The sequence below is a fragment of the Tetrahymena thermophila genome (genome assembly GCF_000189635.1).
Source record: "Tetrahymena thermophila SB210 genomic scaffold scf_8254332, whole genome shotgun sequence".
NCBI lineage: Eukaryota > Ciliophora > Oligohymenophorea > Hymenostomatida > Tetrahymenidae > Tetrahymena > Tetrahymena thermophila.
Window position 1 is genome coordinate 1 of NW_002476136.1, and position 20,153 is coordinate 20,153.

The following is a 20,153-nucleotide window of genomic DNA, read 5'->3' on the forward strand; positions in this document are numbered from 1 at the left end:
ATTTTTAAATTTACTTTAAAAAATACACAATCGAATATCTTTCAAAAATAAATATAAATAAGATATTTAAAAGCCTTGAATTTTCTGATCTAAAAACAGATATGATGATCATAATCTATTAACTTTTATCATTCAATTCTCTTATTCGATCACTGGGCTCAGCTTGTGCTTCTGCATAGCCTAGTTAAAACTTGCAAACACTTTTCTCATGTACCATATAATAATTATAATTATTTATTTTTATCAATTAGTTAGTCCTTAAGTAGACCAAAAAAATGTTATGGCTTAAAATATATTTTAATTATATTAAATTATATCTTTTTAAAATAAAATTAAAAAAAATTAAACTTTAAACAAGTAAATTTGTAAGTATAATACTGTGTATATTTCTAAATTTAATTTTTTAATATTATTTAATTAAAAATATATTTTATTTAAAAAGATGTAATAATATATAAATAATTTAAATCATCGTTTTATTTTTATTTTAAAGAAATCCTAAAAATAAAATTGAAATGAATAAATTTTTATTAAAAAAATAAATTTTAATCTAAAATGAATAAAATAATATAATTTTAACAAATAATAAAACTCTGTATATTTTATAAATTTTATAGAAGCTTTTTATTTACAAAAATGTACAAAAATTGTTCTTACTTTCATATTAAATTTAAATCCTAAAAAATAAGCAGGTATGTATTTATTTAATATTTCATAAACAAAAATAAATATACTTATAAATACTTTATGTTTCTTAAATAATCATGCTTATTTTATAAAATTTTGATGTGCCTTCTAAAAGTAAGCTATAGTGATAATCAATAATTTTTTGCTTAAGATTTGAGTTCATTAAATATTCTATTACAGTGATTAAAATTGGTTGACTTAAAAATAATGTTAATTGATAAGTCAATTGCTCAAAACTTATCAAATTATGCGAGGTTGAATGCCCTCAAATAAAAAAGTTGTGATTATTAACAAGTTGAATATAATTAAATAATAGTCACTTAGTTTAATCTTTTTAATAAAGTAGTTGATAATATAAGATTTTTTAGCTTAAAAAAAACAAGAGATAGATAGATAGATAGATAAAAATGGGTAATAGTTCTTCTCAGGGATATAAGAATAATTTTAGAAAAGCAACTAAATTAAAAAAGCAAAAAATTGATAAAAAGTCAAAATGGAGAGGTATTAGCTTATGCAAGAATGAATATATGGATGATGTATTTATTACAATTAGATTTTTATATATTATTTATTCAATTTAAGTTTTTTTAAATATGTCTATCCATTAATTATTTAAAAAGGGATAGGAAGCATGGCTTTTACACTTTAAAGGAGAATGTAATGATTTAAAAGAAACTTGTCAATGGGCTAATTAATGCCTTTACGCTCTTAAATCTTATGAAGGTTATCCAGTGTCTCATTATTAGACTGAAATCTCTTCCTGTGGTTTATCAAGTAATTTTTACATTTATTTTTGTCAATTTAAGGTTTTTTTTTATGGTTCAAAACAATTACAAATTTAAATGAAATGCAAAAGTTTTATTTTATATGATCATTAATATAATACCAAATAAAGGAAATTCCATTTAAGGAGATGGCAAGAGTAAAAAAAAGAAGAAAAGTTATGAGCATTTAAATCCTTAATAGAAATATAAAAAGCTTTACAAAAAATCAGATTTAATTGAAGAAGATTAAAATAGCTCATTTTCTTTAACTGGAAGTCTAGTTGGTGGGATAGGGCCCTCTATTGGCGGGAATAAAAAGAGTTCGAGCATTAATAGCTTTAGTATTAATAATAATTAAAACAAGAATAGCTTTAGTTCTATTAACTCTAGCCCGTCATATGTTTTTCCTTAATACTTGATACATAGAAATGAGATTCAAAACTAAAACAGGGAACAAATTGAAGCTCTTGAATTATATGTTTTAAAGACTAGTATGATAGCTAAACATTTATAAGATAATAATAATGTTTTAGGGTTTTTAACTTAGATATTTCTAGAGACTTACATTAATAGCTATGAAGGAATATCAAAGAGATTGTACGAAATGAGAAAGCAAAAACTAAATACTCCTATTAATGAAGAAGCTTAAATCGTAGACAAAGCTATTTAAGATATTCAATAATTTATTAGAGTTATGCAAGAAACTATTTAGCTTTTTTATAACTTAAATCGCGAGTTTAAGAGATCAAATACAGAAATTAAAAAAAACCCAGTTCCTAATCATTTTAATCGAGAAAATATGCTAAATTTTGTAACATCCTAAGTTTTTGCTAATTAAAAACTTTATGAAATAACCTTTATGCTCCTATAACTAGAAGATTTGGATTAAGAAGCAAGGCTGTAATAATCTATGATTACTCTAATTGACAAAAATCCACAAGATTTTTATATCCAAGATAGACTTTGCTTGAATGAACGCACGTTAAAGCACTTCAACAAAGGATCTGTTAAATATATTTAAGAAGAGTAAGAAAATGAATTTACTGGAACCGAGTCATTAAATGCCGTTACTGAAAAAGACAGTAATTATGAATCGGAAATCAAAAACTATAAAAGGAAAAATGATAAATATTTGGTTAATGAAAACTTAGTTGAAGAGAAAGTCGAAGAAGAGAACTAAGAAGATATGAGTATTCGTAAAAGTCCTTTAAAGAAAGATACAAAATATGAAGATGAGGAGGAAACGAAATTCAATGAAGAGGACTGTTCAGAATTAGCATGCTAGATTGGAGGTATTAAATAATTTGGAAATTCCCACAAAAAGAATACAAAATAATAAAATAATCATTCATAAGAAGTAACGAAAAGTAATTTATCTAATCATCCTACTAATTAGTCTTCTCACACTCCATCCCATATGCAGCAAAGAAAGTCTCACTGCAAGGAATTAGAATATTACTATACTTAATCATTTGATAATAAAATAGAGTTATTTAAGGATGCCAATTTAAATAATAGCTAAACATTCCACCATCCTTTATCTTCAGATTAAATTTAAAACTAAAGAGAAAGTTATGCAAGTAATAATGAAGAAATTACTGAGAAAGAAAGTGAGGAAGGTTAGTAATCAAGCTCTTCAAGTAGTGCATTGGAAAATAGTAAAGAAAATCAAGTCAATAACAGTAAAGATGGTTTGTAGGCTATATAGAAAAACTTCTAATCTGATATTCACGATGAAAGCAACTAACAAAAAAATGATGAATTGCCTGACAAATTTTATTTTGAGAAACTTAAAAGAGAAAGCTATTATAAATGTTTTAAATATATATTAAAAATTAAAAAGCAGTAAAGTCCAATTGGAAAGATGAAGATGATAGTTAAGGCAAGCGAAAATATTCTAGTATGCATTAATAACTTTTATAAAATGTATGGAATACAATAGAATAATTTTTTAGATGCTGATGACGTACTTAGTATATTCAGTTACTTTACATGCAAGTGTTTCTAACACGAAATGAATACCCATATAAAACTTATAAGCAAATTTATTACAAGCAATCTTCTCAACTCAATTAGTGGATACTATCTTACAACCCTCTCTGCAAGTTTATAGAATATATTAGAATTCCGTAACGGTTCACTTCTTTAATCAGTAATAGAACAATGAATGATTGAAATTAGCAGAATTACCTATCTATCTAAATTATAAATAATCACTACTATATTAAATTAATAATAGAAATCTAATTAAATGGATTATATTTAAAATTTACTTACAAAAATTCAACTCAATAAAAAATAAATAATCTTTCAATTTAATCAAACAGTTTATTTTAGAAATTAATTTAATCTACGAGTACTTACTTTATACTTGTATTATTCAATAATAGCTAAATAAGTATAGTATCATAAATATACAATTCATAACTTGTAGTTTTTTTTAGGTGTTAAATTAAAAAATAATACCATTTAGATACATTTTAATGTAAAAAAAAGTTATTTTTTGTTTAAAAAAATCTAAAAACAAAATCAAGCATGAAATAATTTTATGATTCTCACTAGTTTTAATCTTAAAAAATGTTATTTTATTCAATCTAAATCAAAGATAATTTTAATTTAATATTTTTGATGTTATGTGTTAATTATATATATCCATTTTATATAGAGTTAAATGCCATTTCGATTTACAATAAGCAAAATTTAATGTTTTGATTTAATTAAGAAAATTTATTTTCCAAAAAAGTGTAAAAAAATAAATATTTTAGTTCGGAACCTATCTTACCTCTACTAAATAAGAATTTTTGAAATAAGGTAATAGAATTTGTAATATAAAAATATTTAATTATTTTATCAAACCAAACTTCATTAATGCTGTTCCAATAGAGAAAAAAAATAGGATAAATACTGAAATTGTGTTAATAAAGAAAATGATTATTTAATTTCTTGATTATTTATATAATTAATATTGGTATCAATAAATTTGTTATAATAGACGTATATAAAATAGATAAATTGGAAAAAGATTATTCAGTATAGCAAGTTATATCTTAATGAGATAATGCTTCTTAGATTAAAAGTGCTTTTGAATAATTTGAAAGTAATCAAAAATATAAGTTTATCAAATAAAAAAAAAGTAAATAAATTATGACAATAAGTAAAATAAGCTTATAAAGCAAATTGATTCTATTATTGATATCAATAAACTATATATTTAACATTTACTTAATAGTTTACTATAAACAAAATGATTATATTACCTTCTTTGCGATATCTCTGACGGCCTTTATTATATTTAGAATAACTATAATCATAAAAAATTTTCTTATTTGCAACACAAATATGTCTCCAATTTATGATGTACTTTACATGATTTTTTTCATAGATGCTAATTTGGGAAATGTCTATGTTGGAGACGATGATCATGCTTATCATGAACCAAGGTTCAGTAAGAGAGCTTTATACATTCCTCATTTTTTAAATTTCTTTGCTTTGATTTTTGATTTTTATCTAATTTCTGAAGACTTTACTTTTAAGTAGTATTGGCCTTAATTTATTTCAGTTATCTTAAGCATATTTCTTATTTCTGCTACCTCCACAATAAGATAGATATCATACTTAAAAATAAATAAACAATTTTCATGGAAATTATACTAATTCATCGCGAATGCTTCGAGAGTAACATGCTTTTATATGTGCGCTGGAAATTTGATAAGACATCATCCTGCTTTTAGCATTCTTTTTTTATGCTATATTATTTTTGAAGTAGTAATTTATAAAACATTTAAAAAATTTAGTTTTTCAGCAATTCAGCTTTAAGAGATGCCAAGTTATAAACTGTAAGAATACTCCAAAGAAAAAAAGATTAAAAATTTTGGATTTTACACACTAAATTAATCATTTTAGCACTTAATGATTATTGTATTTTTCATAATAAATCTGATAATTGAAAATTCAAGAGGAGACACGTATACTATGATAATATATTGTGCATTTTGTTTGATTCTTTATGAAATAATATAATCGTTTTGGGCCCTTCATATTATATTTAAATATGGATTAAATTTAAGTATAAATGAGAATATTTTGCTAAGGTCCAACAATTTAAGCTTAAAACTGAGTAATATTATAAACAAAGTTAAATAATCTTATTTCTATATTCCAGTTTATATAAATGGGGAATTTATATAAGAGGACTTGCTAGTAAATTTTGAAGACTACATAAATATCGTTAAGGAATTAACTTTATTAAAAACTAATTATCTTCAATTTTCATGCTAAAATTCAGCTAATAACTGTTAGATTAATTTTTCTAAGAAAAATGATTAATTAGAATTATTAATAGTCAATAAATAATTTGCTTAATAATCATACACTCTTTAAATAATTAAATAATTCATCGAATGGGTACAAAACAATAAACTGGATTAAAAAAGTAGATCAACAGAAGGCCTTAAAATTTATCATACAAATAGAGTAATGAACTTTTAAATTTAAAAATTAATGATTCATACTCTTTAATATCTAAATTACTTTAATGTTTATGACTACTTTGGATAAAATAGATTTATTTGGAACAGTTACAAAGTTAATATTATGCAAATATGTAAATTGAGCTTAATACTAAAAGAAACTATTCCTATTTTACCATAAGTTATTATTTATGACTTATACGAATAGTATTGAAATTGAAAAAAATAAACTCCAGTCAAAAATAACTCATTTAAATTGTGATGTTATTTTGCTAATTTTTAAAATATAGAACACATTTAATTAATTAAATATCAATAAGTTAAAAGTATTTTTTAAATTAATTTTTTTTAACAGTATGCTTAGTATTTATTTTTCTCACTATTTACAATTAAATTTAAGTAAAATTTTAATATTAATATTTTATGTTTAATAGATGTTTTATCTAAATTAGTTCTTAAATACAAATTTGATAAAAATTAATTAAAATAATTATATTAAGATCAATTTAAAGGTTGATGATTTGCTAATAAAATCTTTGGAAATTTAAATTTGCTTTATATTTTCTATATTGTTAATTTTAATCAATGAATGATAGATAATTGCTGATGATATTATATCAAAATTTTTAATTAAATTTTACAAAATAATTAACTCAATAGATGATAAAATGAATAAAAATATACTTTAGTAAGAATGTAACCAAACTAATATAAAGTAAAATAATAATATGGCGTTTATTGGTCATCTAAATGATGGATAGGAAGATAATTAAAATAGAGAAACATTAAAAGCTAATCTCAAAAAAAGAAAAATTAAAAAATAAACTAAATAAAGAGCAGAAATGTGTTTATTTAAGAGCAGAGATTGTGAGAATCCTAGTCAAATTTGTAAATATGTTGCTGCAAATTATTTCACTATTAATCGAAACATGACAACTCCTAAAAAATTTTTAATGGCTGGAGGTATTTTAGTAGAACTATAAAATCCTGATTATTAAGATACTGAAAATGAAGTAAATTAATTTATAAGAATGTAAAGTACACTAAAGTAAGCAGATGGATCTATTTTAATAAATCTTTAGATGACAGAAGTATAATTTGATTTTGATAGGGTTGTTAAAATACTTTAGTCTACACAAAACAAAGAAGATTATTTAACTTCCTTGTATCTATAGTAAGTTTAGAACCCATTATTCTACTTTAGAGAACAAATTAATTATATTCTAAATTTTTATAATCCTACACTTCTGTAATAAATAATTTATCAGCGCAAGTAATACATGCAAATAATTTAAAAATAATTGACAAATAAATACTTGGGATTTGAAGACTTTGGACTATCAATTTCTTATTCAATAAACTGGGAATTAAAATCTTTAGGAAACTGCTAGCAATCAATTATCACAAGTAGTCTCATTGCGCTTTAGGGAGTGAGTAAAGATGAGTTAATTTCTTATGCTATAAGAAATAATGCAAACTAGCTTCTCACTTAAGAGAGTAGAAAAAGAATATTCTCTAAAACTGTTGAGTTTTTCCAATAATAATTACATAAGAAATAAATGAATTATACATTTAATGATCTTGAAATTAAATTGATTGATGATATAATAATAATTTGTGAGTGTTAGCTATTCATAGATATTATTTAGTATCCAAATTAACTATAAATTTAAAATTATGATATCCTAAATATGTCTGACTGTGTAGCTGTTTTTAAATTTAATTTAACACATGAACATCTTGAAAGAGTAATCAAGATAAGAAATTAGCAGTTTAATTAATAAGACATAGTGGAAAAACATAAATAAGATTTATAAATGAGTGAGATTAATTTTAAAAATTTAGAGTATTATTTACAAACTTAGATTTTTCTTGAAAAATTTTATAGTAACTGAATAAAAACATGTGAATGTGATAAAGTAATTTGATTACAAGTTTAAGGTGTTCAATATAAGCAATTTGTATTTATTTTGTATATAATCATTTAAATATTTTAAAAAATAAATCATAGTATTTTTTTTTCTAAAATATTAAAATTTATCTGTATAAAATTGAATAAAAAATTAAATTTAAAATAATAGAAAGAATGCCAAAATTTATATAATTATATACTATAGTTCTCTTATATTAACACCCATTTTTTAAAACTTTAAATTAAGACCTTTATTAAAAATTTTTCAAAAATGACATGATATATAAGGAATTACTTTTTTATCATCAGTTATTTAATATACTAATATATTAATTTAAGGATCAATTTGAAATATTAATTAATTCTTATTTTTAGATTTAATAGATTTCTTATAATTGAGAAGTTGTAAAAATCTATTTCTCAGGTCTGGTTTCTGTGTAAAGGAACCTTCCTATGAGTAAAATATATTTTTAAATAGTTTGCCTAATGAAATTCAGCTTAACATACATAAACTCTTTTTGGGCTTCGTGTAACCAATATGATTATTTTACCGTAGAATCTCTATCTCTTAGACATTCAATTTCAGAAAAATCTTAAATCAGAGAATAAAATTTTAAAAAACCCAATTCTGACTAATCAAACAACAACAAAAAATATTTATTATATGTATATGTAATCATTTAAAAAATTAATTTATTTCATTCATTCATTATTTACCAATTTTTAGTGTAAAAAATTAATTTATTTTTCAAATACTATTTGAAATAGAGAGATTTAATAAAGAAAGAATTCATTTTTAATGCAAATGATATTTTTTTATATTTTGATTTTATTCCTAAATTCAATTTATAATCAACTAAATTTTATAAAGTACATTTAGATAAAGAGAAAGGTAATAAACTAATTTTTTCTTCTTAGTTTAGAATATATAATAAAAAAATGCATAAATAGAATAACACACAGAAAATATTCTATAAATAATTATATTAGTTATTTATTTTAACAATTTTAACCAGAAATGTAAATATTTTATAGAAATGATGATAAATTACTTTATCTCAGAATGACCACTCTAAATCTGTATCCATAGCCCAAACGAACTTAGCAATGAGAGTTTTAGGGAAAACTTTTTCTACAGGAACTTCCCACTTTTTACACCAAACAACAGATATTCTAGGATCGTTGTAATTTGTTTTAGAAGTACCTAAGGCAATTTCTTTGTTCTTCTCTTTAGATTATTTTTTATTTTATTCTTCGTCTATCTTCTTTTTAATTTTTTCAATAGCTTCTTAAATTTTTTCCTTTGTTCCAGGGAACTTTTTAACAAACATTTTATGTTTTCCATCATCCTTTTCTTCTAAGATAACTTCTTTTTCATAAGCATTGACTCCATTCTTTTTGCATTTGTTTAAATGAGTATGTAATTCCTTTTCATAATCTTTATAAACATTAATTCTTTGTTCCATTTTTCCAACCATTACATCAAAGTTTTTGCCTACTGTTTTTTGATGGTTACAAAGAATGGCAACATTTCTGTTAGCTTCATCATAAAAATTAAGTTTATCTTTTAAATCCATCTTATCAAGGCCTTCTTCATCAGCCTTGTCTAATTCTTTTTAAAGAGTGTGAGAAGCATTATAAGTTCTAAAAACTTTTGCTGTCAAACCTTCCATCTAACTCTTTAAATATTCATTTAGGCTACTTGCATCAATTCTATCGAATAAATCATCACCAGGTTTTTTATTCTTGATAAAAGACTACATATTTTTCCAAACAATCTCAGTAACTTTTACAGTATTTTGATATCTCATAGAATCCTTACCTTTTTTTAAAAATTAATTTTATATAAAATTTTGTCTACATAAATAAATAAAAATAAATTGATTATTTTAATAATAGAAAAAAATTTAAATACCTAAGAAATCGAATCCAATCTAGGTATCTTCTATAACTTAAATATGCTCAACTCTCAAAGAGCAGCAACCGACAGTATCTGCTTCTTCTTCTGATTTTTCATTACCAACTCTGAGTGCTAACTTATCAATCAAGTAAGTAGCAGTACCTAATTATCTATCAACAGGATCACTACTTCTTAATTTTCTCTCGTAATTTTCACGAATCTATCCAATTAAATTTTTAAGACGTCTTGCTTTTTCGTATTTCTTTTTATCATTTTCTGCCTTAAGCTTACTTTCAGCAGATAAGAAGATATATTTATGTTGCTTCTTTACAGAATCATCCTTGTAGCTTGCTAACCAAGTAACATCTTGTTTGTGGACTATTTCACTCCAACCATGACCTAATTATTTTTTAGGAAATTCGTTAAATATCTATCTACATATATGAATACAGTCTTGTGTAAAAAGCTAAATATGATTAATTAAGGATGTATAGCTTTTGAAAATACATTAAATATGAAACAAATTGATTTAATATTGGCATTATAAACATAATTATATTATGAAAAGAGAGAATATTAAGTTTAAAGATATTAAAATTTAATTGGCCAGAAAATGAATGAATGAATGAATGAATGCTTGTTGTTTGTTTATAACTTTTAGTAGGATACTTAAAATTTTTTATTTATCATAGATAATTATAATAAATAAATTAATTTATTTTACCAGGAACTGAACATTTTGGGACAGGTGCATCTTTTGAGATATTAATAACAACAGCTTCTGGTTAAATACGACCTTTCATCATACCCATTTTTGGATGTTCACCTCTACCTTTAAAGAGAGTTGGAGGTTCAATCATGAATTATCCTACTTTTTCTCTAAATCCGTCTAGAATTGCGCCAGCATAATAATCAGAAAGCCTTTCTTTTTTCTACTTTTCTTGATTTTTTTCTTCTTTGGAGCGATTTTTACGGATTTCTTTTTGCTCTTCAAGATGTATTTTTATAGGAGTGAAGTCGAACTTATCAAAGTCATATTTACCTTTATCCTTACCAAAGGTATCGAGGAATTGTTTTGAAAAATTCTCTCTGTACTTAGGTTTATGTTCCCAATCTGTTCCTAAAGTTTATGACCAATAAGTAGCCATTTCTTCTTACAAGAGATTTAAATCAATAGGTTTTCCATCATACCTAGGTCTTACATTATGCTTTTACCAATAATCGGGGAATAGCACTCCGTGATGCTCTAAATATTTCCATTTAATATCACTGTTTTCATCGTCTTCATCATCACTGTCTTGTTACTTTTACACTGGTTTCTTAACTGCATCACCGCCAGATGTTTTCACTTATTTAGCATTTGACAATCCTGCTGCCTTTTCAACAGGTGTATCGTTCTTTCTTTTATTGCCATTAATCGAAGGTTTAAATTCTTCTTCTTCTTCATCATCTTCATTTTCATCCTTAACTTCTATTTTTGTATCTGCGTTATCTTCCTCTTTAATTTCATTATCACCGTTTTCTTCTTCTTCTTCATCTTCTTCTTCTTTGACACTATTTTCAGCGGAATCCTCCTCTCCTGAACCTTCTGATTCATCTTCTTCCTCTTCAAAATCATCGTCCTCGCTATCAGAGACTTTCTTAGTGTTCTTCTTGCTACTCATCTTTTTATCCTGTTATTAGTAAAATGGCTTACATTATCAGCTAGTTGTACTTTTATGAAAAAATTAGTTTGCTGTATTGGTAAAAACTATGAGTATCTATGTATGATATTGCTTGCTAAATCAAAAGCAAAAATTAAGTTTCAAGCAATTCTAAATAAAAATAAGAAAATCAAACCTTTAAAAGTGTGAGGGATTTTTAGTTTTTTTTCCTAAGTCTTTTTTTGTTGCGATTTAAGAAATTTTTCTAAGTCTTTTTTAATAATTCTTAATTTTTTACTAAGTCTTTTTGTTTCCCTCTAATATATAAAGCAGCTACTCCCAAACAAAAAAATAAGAATATATTAAAATATTTATAATGCTATTGTTATTATTAAATAATTTCTTCTACGTCTCATTATATTTATTTATTGAATAGTTTGTTCGATTTATTGCAATGTGAGCTTTGCTTGCATGCATTAAAGAGACACTTCTAATATAAAAATAATTTTGAAAAATGTAAATAAGTCATTTATATATTTAAAATATAATTTTATTATTTAGAGTCTATTTTCAATATTAAATTAATTTGATAAAAATATTAGCATGATTCATTCATTCATTTATTTATTTGAAAAAAATTTCTACTTAAAAAAAATTAATAATTTTTATTTTTTAAATAAATTTTTTAATTTTTTGAAGAACCAAATTTTACAAAAATTTTTATGTCATATTTATTCAGCTTTGGTATCCTCATTAAATTTTTATTTATGTAAAAGAAGCTAGATTGATAGATGGTATCTTTTCAAAAATAAGAAGATGTTAACCAAATAATATTATTAGATAAATTAGGTAAAAAATTTGAATTGAAATATTTAGAATTTGCATACATAAATGACGACATGCATTATCTGAAATTCAAAGTGAACAATTTTAATAATTATAAATCACCAGAACGATAAGTGTTTTTATTCGTTGAGTGCATCAAAAATTTATTTGGAAGGAAAAAGTAGATACAAAGACTTTTAACTAAACTTTTATTGTTCCTTTTTAAACAACAAAGAGTTAAGAAATTTTATAGGTGAAAACATAATATAAATCAAACTTAATATCAAACTAATTGAAAAAATAGTGTTATTATCATGGTACCATTTTTAAAATGCTTTACATAATACATACAATTTATATGGAATAGGTAATTACAATCTAAGAATGGCTAAATATTATCTTTTTGTTTTATAAATTTAGAATAATCATAGCTTGGGGATGGTGGGGAGGAGATCAGGGGTGAACTTGGTGGCAGCAGCCATATTTCCCTTAATTTTCATCTTACCGCTCATGAAAGCTTGTTGGGGGTTGAGGGTCTTGTTGGCCATAGCAATAACATCGTCATCCAAAACAGTGAAAACGCAGTCAGGCTTTCCTTCAGCACCCTTCTTAATGCTACCATTACCGTTCTTCAAGTCGATGGTCCAGGTTTCGACAACGGGACCACCCTTCTTTTCAACAACGGCGAAGTGGTAAACAGCCTTAATCTTAGGAACTAAGTCCTTACCCTTTTCAGCTAAGAAAGGAGTCATTAAGTCGAAAAGCTTTTCAGATTTTAAAGGCATTTTGGTATTTTAGAAGATGATGGACTATTCTTTTTTTATTTTTTTTTAGAAATTTAATTTCGTTTGTAATAAATTATTGTTAATAGGATTTTTGTTTAATTTATAAAGACAAAGTCAAAGAATTATTCTTTTTGTGTCAAGCATATGAATATAAAGTACGTGTATTGCGTATTAAACGCAACATTTATAAACCTAAATTTGGAGATATTATAAAATCAAGTAAATATTATTTATGAAACGAGCTAGCTAAATAAATCATCATACCTTCCTTCAGCCAACCTTTTTTAATTCAATTTATGACTCTCAATAATCTAAAAATAAACTAAATTTTTAGTATTTTTCTAAGATATTCTTTTTGAGTAATTGATTTTATTTCACCAATAGATTCTTATTGTAATTTATTAAAATTTTCTTTTAATTAATGAAGAAATAACACTTAAAATTTGCTTTATTTACTAAAAAGTTTCCTTCTTTCTTTCTCTAACATTCTAAAATCATTAAACACGCAATTTTTCCTCGCATCAAACTGATACTTATATCATATTTTTTAAGTTTTTAACAGAAATATTTATACTAAATAACTCAATACCAAATTAAATACCAAAAATATTACAAATTTTGGTTACTAAACTATTAAAATTTTATTTCAAATTCAATCAATAAACATTTTTTTAATTTTGATGTCAGATGTGAAGCATTTAAATATCGCCTAAGTTTACGTCATTTAAGTTTTGTACAAAATAATGCAAATTTGAGTAAAGTTTTTGTTACCTCCTTTTAACTCTTAATTCCAAATAATTTTAATAATTAATTATTCTATTTTGAATTAATTGATTTACTCAATTAAAAAATAAATTAAAAATATTTAAAAATAAAATGAAATAGATTTTTTTTCTTGATTATTTGTTTTGAGTTTGGAAATAATAGAAATTATAAGAAGTAATTTATATTTATAATTGCTAATCATTTTAACTAATTTTATTTTGTCAATTATTTTTATTAGATTTTACAAAATATCAAAAATAATTGTTTTTTTATATATTCTTTTAGGTGATTTAATAATCTTATTTTCTTAGCTTATTTTACTAATAAATAAAATTACAAGCAAGGCATTTCAACATATACATTAAACAATCTTATTAAGCTGAACCTCTAAAAATTTAAGAATAGATATTATAATATTAAAACACTGTTATAGCTCTTTTAAAAATGCATTCTCAGAGGTTTATAGGAATGTATTCCTAGTTAGACATTAAACTTATAATCTTGTAAATAATGACAATGTAGTTTTTATTCTATTTAAGCTAGCTAGTTTTACTTTTTATATTCAATTCAATTTTTGGAAAGCCTACTCATATAGGATAAATATTTGATTTTTCAATATACGCATCTTCTCCATCAACGCCTTAATTAGCTTATATTAGCTATTTGACAAATTTATTTAACATACCCATAGTTATTGTTGGCTTATCGAATATTATTGTAAAAGCAAATAAAGTACTTGATTTTGTATCTACAATCTATGGATATCATTTTATATTCTGCTTCTTTTATAATGGACCTTTCTTTGAATCATTTGAAATAAAATGGCTAATTATTAATGGACTTATACTATTAGTTACAGTACTTGCTGGTGAATATGTTTGCATTAAATTAGAATAGCTAGAAATAAAATTTTTAGATAATCTTTTTGTTGCTTTGGGACCCTCCAAAGAAACTTAAAGGAAAATAAAATAGTCAAGCATGAGTGGACATAACCATAAGTTTATAGAGATGAAAGATGTTGTAGAAGTGTGAAAGGGAAACAACCCTATTTTTTGGATTCAGAGTAATTTCAATAAAAAATTAATTATTTATTTATTTTAGTTGAACAAACTTTCAAAGCTTTTGAGAGTACTAACCATATTTTATAGCTATTTATAAGCAAAAAAAACTAAATTATTTTTTATAATCGTCCTTTTAATGTGTATAATATATATCATTCATTAGTTTAATTTTGTTTGAAATTATTAAAAAATTATTTTATTAAATTTATTTTCATCAAAGAAATCTTTTTTTTCATACAAAATCAATTGAAAATCAATAACAGTAAAATCTAAGATATGATTTACACACACAATTTTTATAAAAAACACAAACTTTTAAATTTTAAAAACTATCAAAAAAAAAAAAGATTGATACAAATATACACTTTAATTTTTTAGTTTTTTGAATTATTTTATAAAATATATAAATATTATTAAATATGTCGAGCTAGTATGAAACTGAAAATAACACCATATAAAATGAGAAGAGTAATTTTACTTCTGTAAATAGTGATACTTCACAATAGTAGTGTAGGGCATACATAGTTATGCTTAAAAAAACAATTAAAGAGCTGCATTCTATGCTTAAAATTAGATTGAAAGTTGAATTTCCTGATTCCATTTAAACTTTGAACCAATTAAATGAAAAGCTGCTTTCGTTTAGTGAAATCGGAACTGAGGTAGAAAATTTATATTAAGATTTGCTTGAGTAGTCAAAAATTTATAAAGAAGGTCTCTAAAAAGCTTAAAAATATGATAAATTGGTGTTAAGATTATAGGAAATTGAACAAGCTTATAAATAGTAAAACGAAGAGTTGATGCAAAAAACAAAGCAACTTGAAGAAGAAAGTCAAGAAAAATAATAAAAAATAACATAAATATCATCAGAATTAATTTAAAAAATGGAAGAAGCTTCTAACTTTAAAATAAAATGCGAAACAATTGAGAATGACTTAAAACTTAAAACTTCAGAGATTAACCGAATAACTATTGAAAGAGATAATATAAAAAGATAGTCTTAAAATTTAAATAGCTTATTAAAATAAGTAAATGAAGAAAAAGAGGTTAAAACATAAAAAATGTAAAGTATGGTTGAAGAAAAAATAGAAGATCTCAAAGAAGAATTAAATAGAGTCAAAGATTACTATTAAAAAAAAATATTTGATAAAGATAACATGATCGAAAAATTAGAAAGAGAGCTTTAGCTCACAAAAAAAGAGCTAGAGCTAAATGCAGAATTCACATTTTTATAGTCATCTATGAGCAACAGTGCATTCTAATCTTACAATACACAAAATGTATTCTAAAATTAGCAAAACTAAAAGCCTCACAACTCTTCTAATGCTCCTCTGCCAAAAAGTTCTTAACCATCATCCACAAAAAATAAAAAAGAAGAGGCCTTTCAAACTGTCAATACTAGCAAATCAAAATAGTAGAAGTAAACTAACTAAAGATAAAATGAAAATTAATTTATCGGTGATGATTTGGATGATGAAATAGAAGCTTTTTAGGTTAAATAGTAAAATAAAAAAAACTAATAAATTGAGTAAACAGAATAAACCGATAGGTCAAGATAAACATAGATAACTAGTAAATTAGAATCTCCTTTCACTAGACACTCTACTAGAGAGGATAATGCTCTTAGAAGTAGTAGAGAAGGTAAAATTATGAATTTAAGTAGTATTTAGAATAACCATCAGTTCTAAGAAGAGGAAGATGAAGATACATTAGCCTAGCTTAGTGATAACTCAGAAGAATGTAATGATAAAAAATAATTCAGTGCTTAAATAAAATAATAAAATTTGAATAATAGTGTATCAAAATAATAAAAAAATAATTTAAATACAAGCAGATCTTCTGCATATAATGAAATATCCAAATAAAAAAACAATCAATATAATGATCACTCTGATTTAGATTAAGAAGAAGAAGAAGAGAGTGTTTAAGAGAATATTAGATTTAAGCATAATAAACAAAATAACTTTTAAGATAATTCTGACTAAGAAGAAGATGATTAGGAAAATGAAATTGATGAAGATGATGATGAAAAATAAGATGGTGATGATGATAATCATTATGAAAACCAATAAAAAATTATAAATAGTGATAAACTGTAAAAAAATTAAAAAGATTAATAGTTTTTATAAAAGCAGCTGTAAGATTTATCCTCAAACGAAGATAATTCAATAAGTGGCGAAATAAATGTAAATGATGAAGAATTTAGTGAGAATGATTCTATTGACTAAGAAGTGAAGAGAAGACTTTAAATTAAACAATCTGAAAATAAAAATAAGAAATAATTTGATAACTAAAAAAATATTTTATCAACCAATCGATCATTTGATTCATCTAGCAAAACTTAAAGTAATTACTCAACACATCAGCCTTAAAAAGTATCTAAATTTGAAGATTAAGATTTTAAAAATGAAAATTAAATTAAAAATAGCTCATAAAATATAAATAATATACTCTCTCATAAAAGAAATTAAAGCTATGAAAAATAAAATAGTGAGCTAGATTCTGATGAAAGTATGGTGAGAAATGCAGAATAAATTAGAGCAATCTAAAAAAAAAAGAATTAAGAGAAATTCGAAGAAAATAAAAAAAAGCTCATGCTAGCTAAGAAATAATCTTAAGAGTAAGATTAATAAACGAGTGAGGATGATTGATAGATTATTAATTTATTTATAAAATTTAAGTTCAATCTAAATAAATTTTTGACATAATTACTTAATTTTCTATGCTACAAGCATAAGTTAAATTCGAAAAAATAATTAAAAAGATATAAAGTTATTTTCAATTCAATATTTGAATAAATTAACATGAAAAAAGTAAAACATTTTTTACAACAAAATTAAAATCTAATGATTAATTTGATTTCATCAAACTAAAATTAAGAATATTTCAGTACGTTTTACTTATTAATAGAGTTTTAATTTAAATTTGTAATTAGTTTATTTAGAAGATATTTTTTGAGAATATGTTTGAAAAGAGCCAAAAAGTAAAATAAAGCAAAATAAAACAAAATAATATTATATTTTACAATCAAATGAATTTTTATTCTTAAAAAATTAAAATTTTGTGAATCAAAAATAAAAAATAAATAATTAAGATTCAAAAAAATAAGATATTTCATTGAAGAATATAAAATTTGATTATGATTGCACTTAAAGAATATATAGATACATAATCAAACGAATATTTAAAAATACAATTTATAAATTTATTTTAACTAGTTTTAATTAATTAATAAAATATAAAAATAATTCACAGTTTTAAAACTCTACAAAAGAGAGAATATATATAAGTTCATTAATTTATTTTTAAAAAAATCATAATTCGATTAGTCAATTATTATTATTATTTCTACTTCTGTTATTTCTATTTTTATTTTATTATTGATTATCACTCTTATTGTTTCTTCCATGTTTGTTATCCTAACGTTAACTTTCTCTATTTCCACTTTAGTTATCATTTTTTTAATTATCTAATTATTCAGCTCTTTATCCTCTATTACCTCTTATTTATTGGATGGCTTTCTAATTTTAATAGAGATCAGCCTAATTTTTACTAGTTAGCTCATGTTATAGCTACTCAACTTCATATCTTTAGTCTTCAGGTAAATTATGAACCTGAACATATCTCTTTTTATATTTTTATTTCTTTTAAGAGTCTAAGAATGACTAAGTAAACTCATCTTTATTCATTGACAAATCATTCAAATAAGAAAGATTAGATTGATTGTTAATCTCACTTTAATTTATTTAGAAAGAAACATCATCCTCTTCATTTTAATTTAAGCTTTAAAGAATCTAATTATTATTCTTAGTAAGGTTTTTAGATGGTATATTGTTCTTTCTTTAATTTTCTTTATTATTTTAAATTTTATTATTATTTTAATAATGAGTAGATTAGATTTTTTTATTTTAATTAGTTTTTTCTTTAGATTCCTCTTCACTGTTGCTATCTTCTTCACTACTACTACTGCTACTACTGCTACTACTATTTTTTTTTTAATTAGAACTAGAATTTTTTTGGTTCTATTAAGCAATATATTTTTAATTTGTAGCTTTTACTAATTATATAGAATTATTTTTTTGTTAGATTTATGATTTTAAATTTTTTTTCTATTAAATAGCATCCATACTCTACTCGACTTCGCAATCTGATTGATCAGATTCATTATAATATTAATTATTATTATTATTATTTCCATCTGATTCGCATTCACTTTCACTATTATTATTATTATTATTATTATTATTAGAATAACCCATATCTATATTCTATTTTCTAGAATTTTAATTTGACTTTGGTTTTTATTGATAACTATTATCGTCAATATCAGAATCTTAACTATCTTCATCTTAACTTGAAGAATTCATACATTAATTTTAATTTTTATTTGGTTTCTATTCAAAACTTAGATTAGAAATTTTATCTTCTTCAATATCTTCTTCATCTTCATTTTTGACATCATCACTTCTATCATCTTCATTGTCAACATCATCATCACTTTAAGAAGCTGATCCACTATCGCTATCATCTTAATTAGCTTATTTTTAATTAAGATTTTTATTAGCGTTATTATTAGTATTTTTATTAACTTTCTTTGAGTCATTTTATTCAAGCCAATTTGCATTAATTACACTTACATCAACATCGCTTTTTTCTTCAAAATTACTTTTGCTCAAAAATCCTGATTTAGAAATCTAACTTTGTTACTGTTCATGGTATATTTCATAGTCTTATTTTTATTCATCAGCATTATTCTCTATTTATTATTGAACAGGTTTCTTATTTCCATTTCTTTTCTACTTGTTCTATTCTTTTTTCCACTCTTTGAAAGCTTCATCAAATATAGCTTAATCTCCATAATCATCTTCTTTTTCGCATTCTTTCGGGCGATCTTTGCAAAGAATATTTTCATGTGTGGCTAAATCTTCTTTTGGCATTATATGAAGAAAATTATATCTGCAATGTCCATACATGTGACTATTCGCCTAAGCTGATTTGCATTTTTAGATGTGCCAAGTAAGTCTGCTTTTAACTATTTTATGAGAACTATTATAAGGACAGGTGATAACATCAGAACGGAGGTCTTCTTATAAAGTTTCCTTCATTTTATTTTGGTAAGCTCTGCTCATTTTTTGCCTTTTTTTTATTTATCTTTTAAGCCAATTATTTTAATTTATAATTTATTATTTGTAAAAATTGATTCACTGCCTCTAATTTAAGTAAAAAATACAGATAGATATGATTAAGCTAATTAGCTAGCTAAGAAGCAATATCATTATATCTAGAAACTATAAAAAATTTTTTGAACTATAAAACTATTTTATTCATAAAAATAGAAAATTTAA

At 23.3% G+C, this 20,153-nt stretch overlaps 6 protein-coding genes across 6 annotated transcripts; 3 read left to right on the plus strand and 3 right to left on the minus strand. All coding sequences in view use genetic code 6, as the record gives it.

Annotated features, from left to right (window-relative positions):
* Window positions 1-1,094: 1,094 nt before the first annotated feature.
* TTHERM_01299620 (vacuolar sorting protein 9, VPS9 domain protein) lies at window positions 1,095-3,618 on the plus strand (the record flags this gene model as incomplete). Its single annotated transcript, XM_001025301.1, has 3 exons — window positions 1,095-1,223; window positions 1,308-1,461; window positions 1,583-3,618. The coding sequence occupies 3 exons, from the start codon at window positions 1,095-1,097 to the stop codon at window positions 3,616-3,618; spliced, it is 2,319 nt and encodes a 772-aa protein (XP_001025301.1).
* A 5,272-nt stretch (window positions 3,619-8,890) lies between these two features.
* Window positions 8,891-11,396, minus strand: TTHERM_01299650 (DNA topoisomerase I; the record flags this gene model as incomplete). Its single annotated transcript, XM_001025304.2, has 3 exons — window positions 8,891-9,654; window positions 9,748-10,131; window positions 10,457-11,396. 3 exons carry the CDS (start codon window positions 11,394-11,396, stop codon window positions 8,891-8,893), a joined length of 2,088 nt encoding a protein of 695 aa, XP_001025304.2.
* Window positions 11,397-12,625: 1,229 nt separating this feature from the next.
* On the minus strand, window positions 12,626-12,985 carry TTHERM_01299660 (SCP-2 sterol transfer family protein; the record flags this gene model as incomplete). Its single annotated transcript, XM_001025305.3, has 1 exon — window positions 12,626-12,985. One exon carries the CDS (start codon window positions 12,983-12,985, stop codon window positions 12,626-12,628), a length of 360 nt encoding a protein of 119 aa, XP_001025305.1.
* Window positions 12,986-13,170: 185 nt separating this feature from the next.
* Window positions 13,171-15,009, plus strand: TTHERM_001299662 (integral membrane protein S (TGN-related)). Its single transcript, XM_012800370.1, has 2 exons — window positions 13,171-13,204; window positions 14,036-15,009. The coding sequence occupies exon 2, from the start codon at window positions 14,195-14,197 to the stop codon at window positions 14,780-14,782; it is 588 nt and encodes a 195-aa protein (XP_012655824.1). The 5' UTR covers window positions 13,171-13,204; window positions 14,036-14,194; the 3' UTR covers window positions 14,783-15,009.
* A 221-nt stretch (window positions 15,010-15,230) lies between these two features.
* Window positions 15,231-17,459, plus strand: TTHERM_01299670 (hypothetical protein; the record flags this gene model as incomplete). Its single annotated transcript, XM_001025306.1, has 1 exon — window positions 15,231-17,459. The coding sequence occupies one exon, from the start codon at window positions 15,231-15,233 to the stop codon at window positions 17,457-17,459; it is 2,229 nt and encodes a 742-aa protein (XP_001025306.1).
* A 678-nt stretch (window positions 17,460-18,137) lies between these two features.
* Window positions 18,138-19,997, minus strand: TTHERM_01299680 (U11-48 kDa-like CHHC zinc finger protein; the record flags this gene model as incomplete). Its single annotated transcript, XM_001025307.3, has 1 exon — window positions 18,138-19,997. Exon 1 carries the CDS (start codon window positions 19,935-19,937, stop codon window positions 18,138-18,140), a length of 1,800 nt encoding a protein of 599 aa, XP_001025307.1. The 5' UTR covers window positions 19,938-19,997.
* Between the last annotated feature and the right edge of the window lie 156 nt (window positions 19,998-20,153).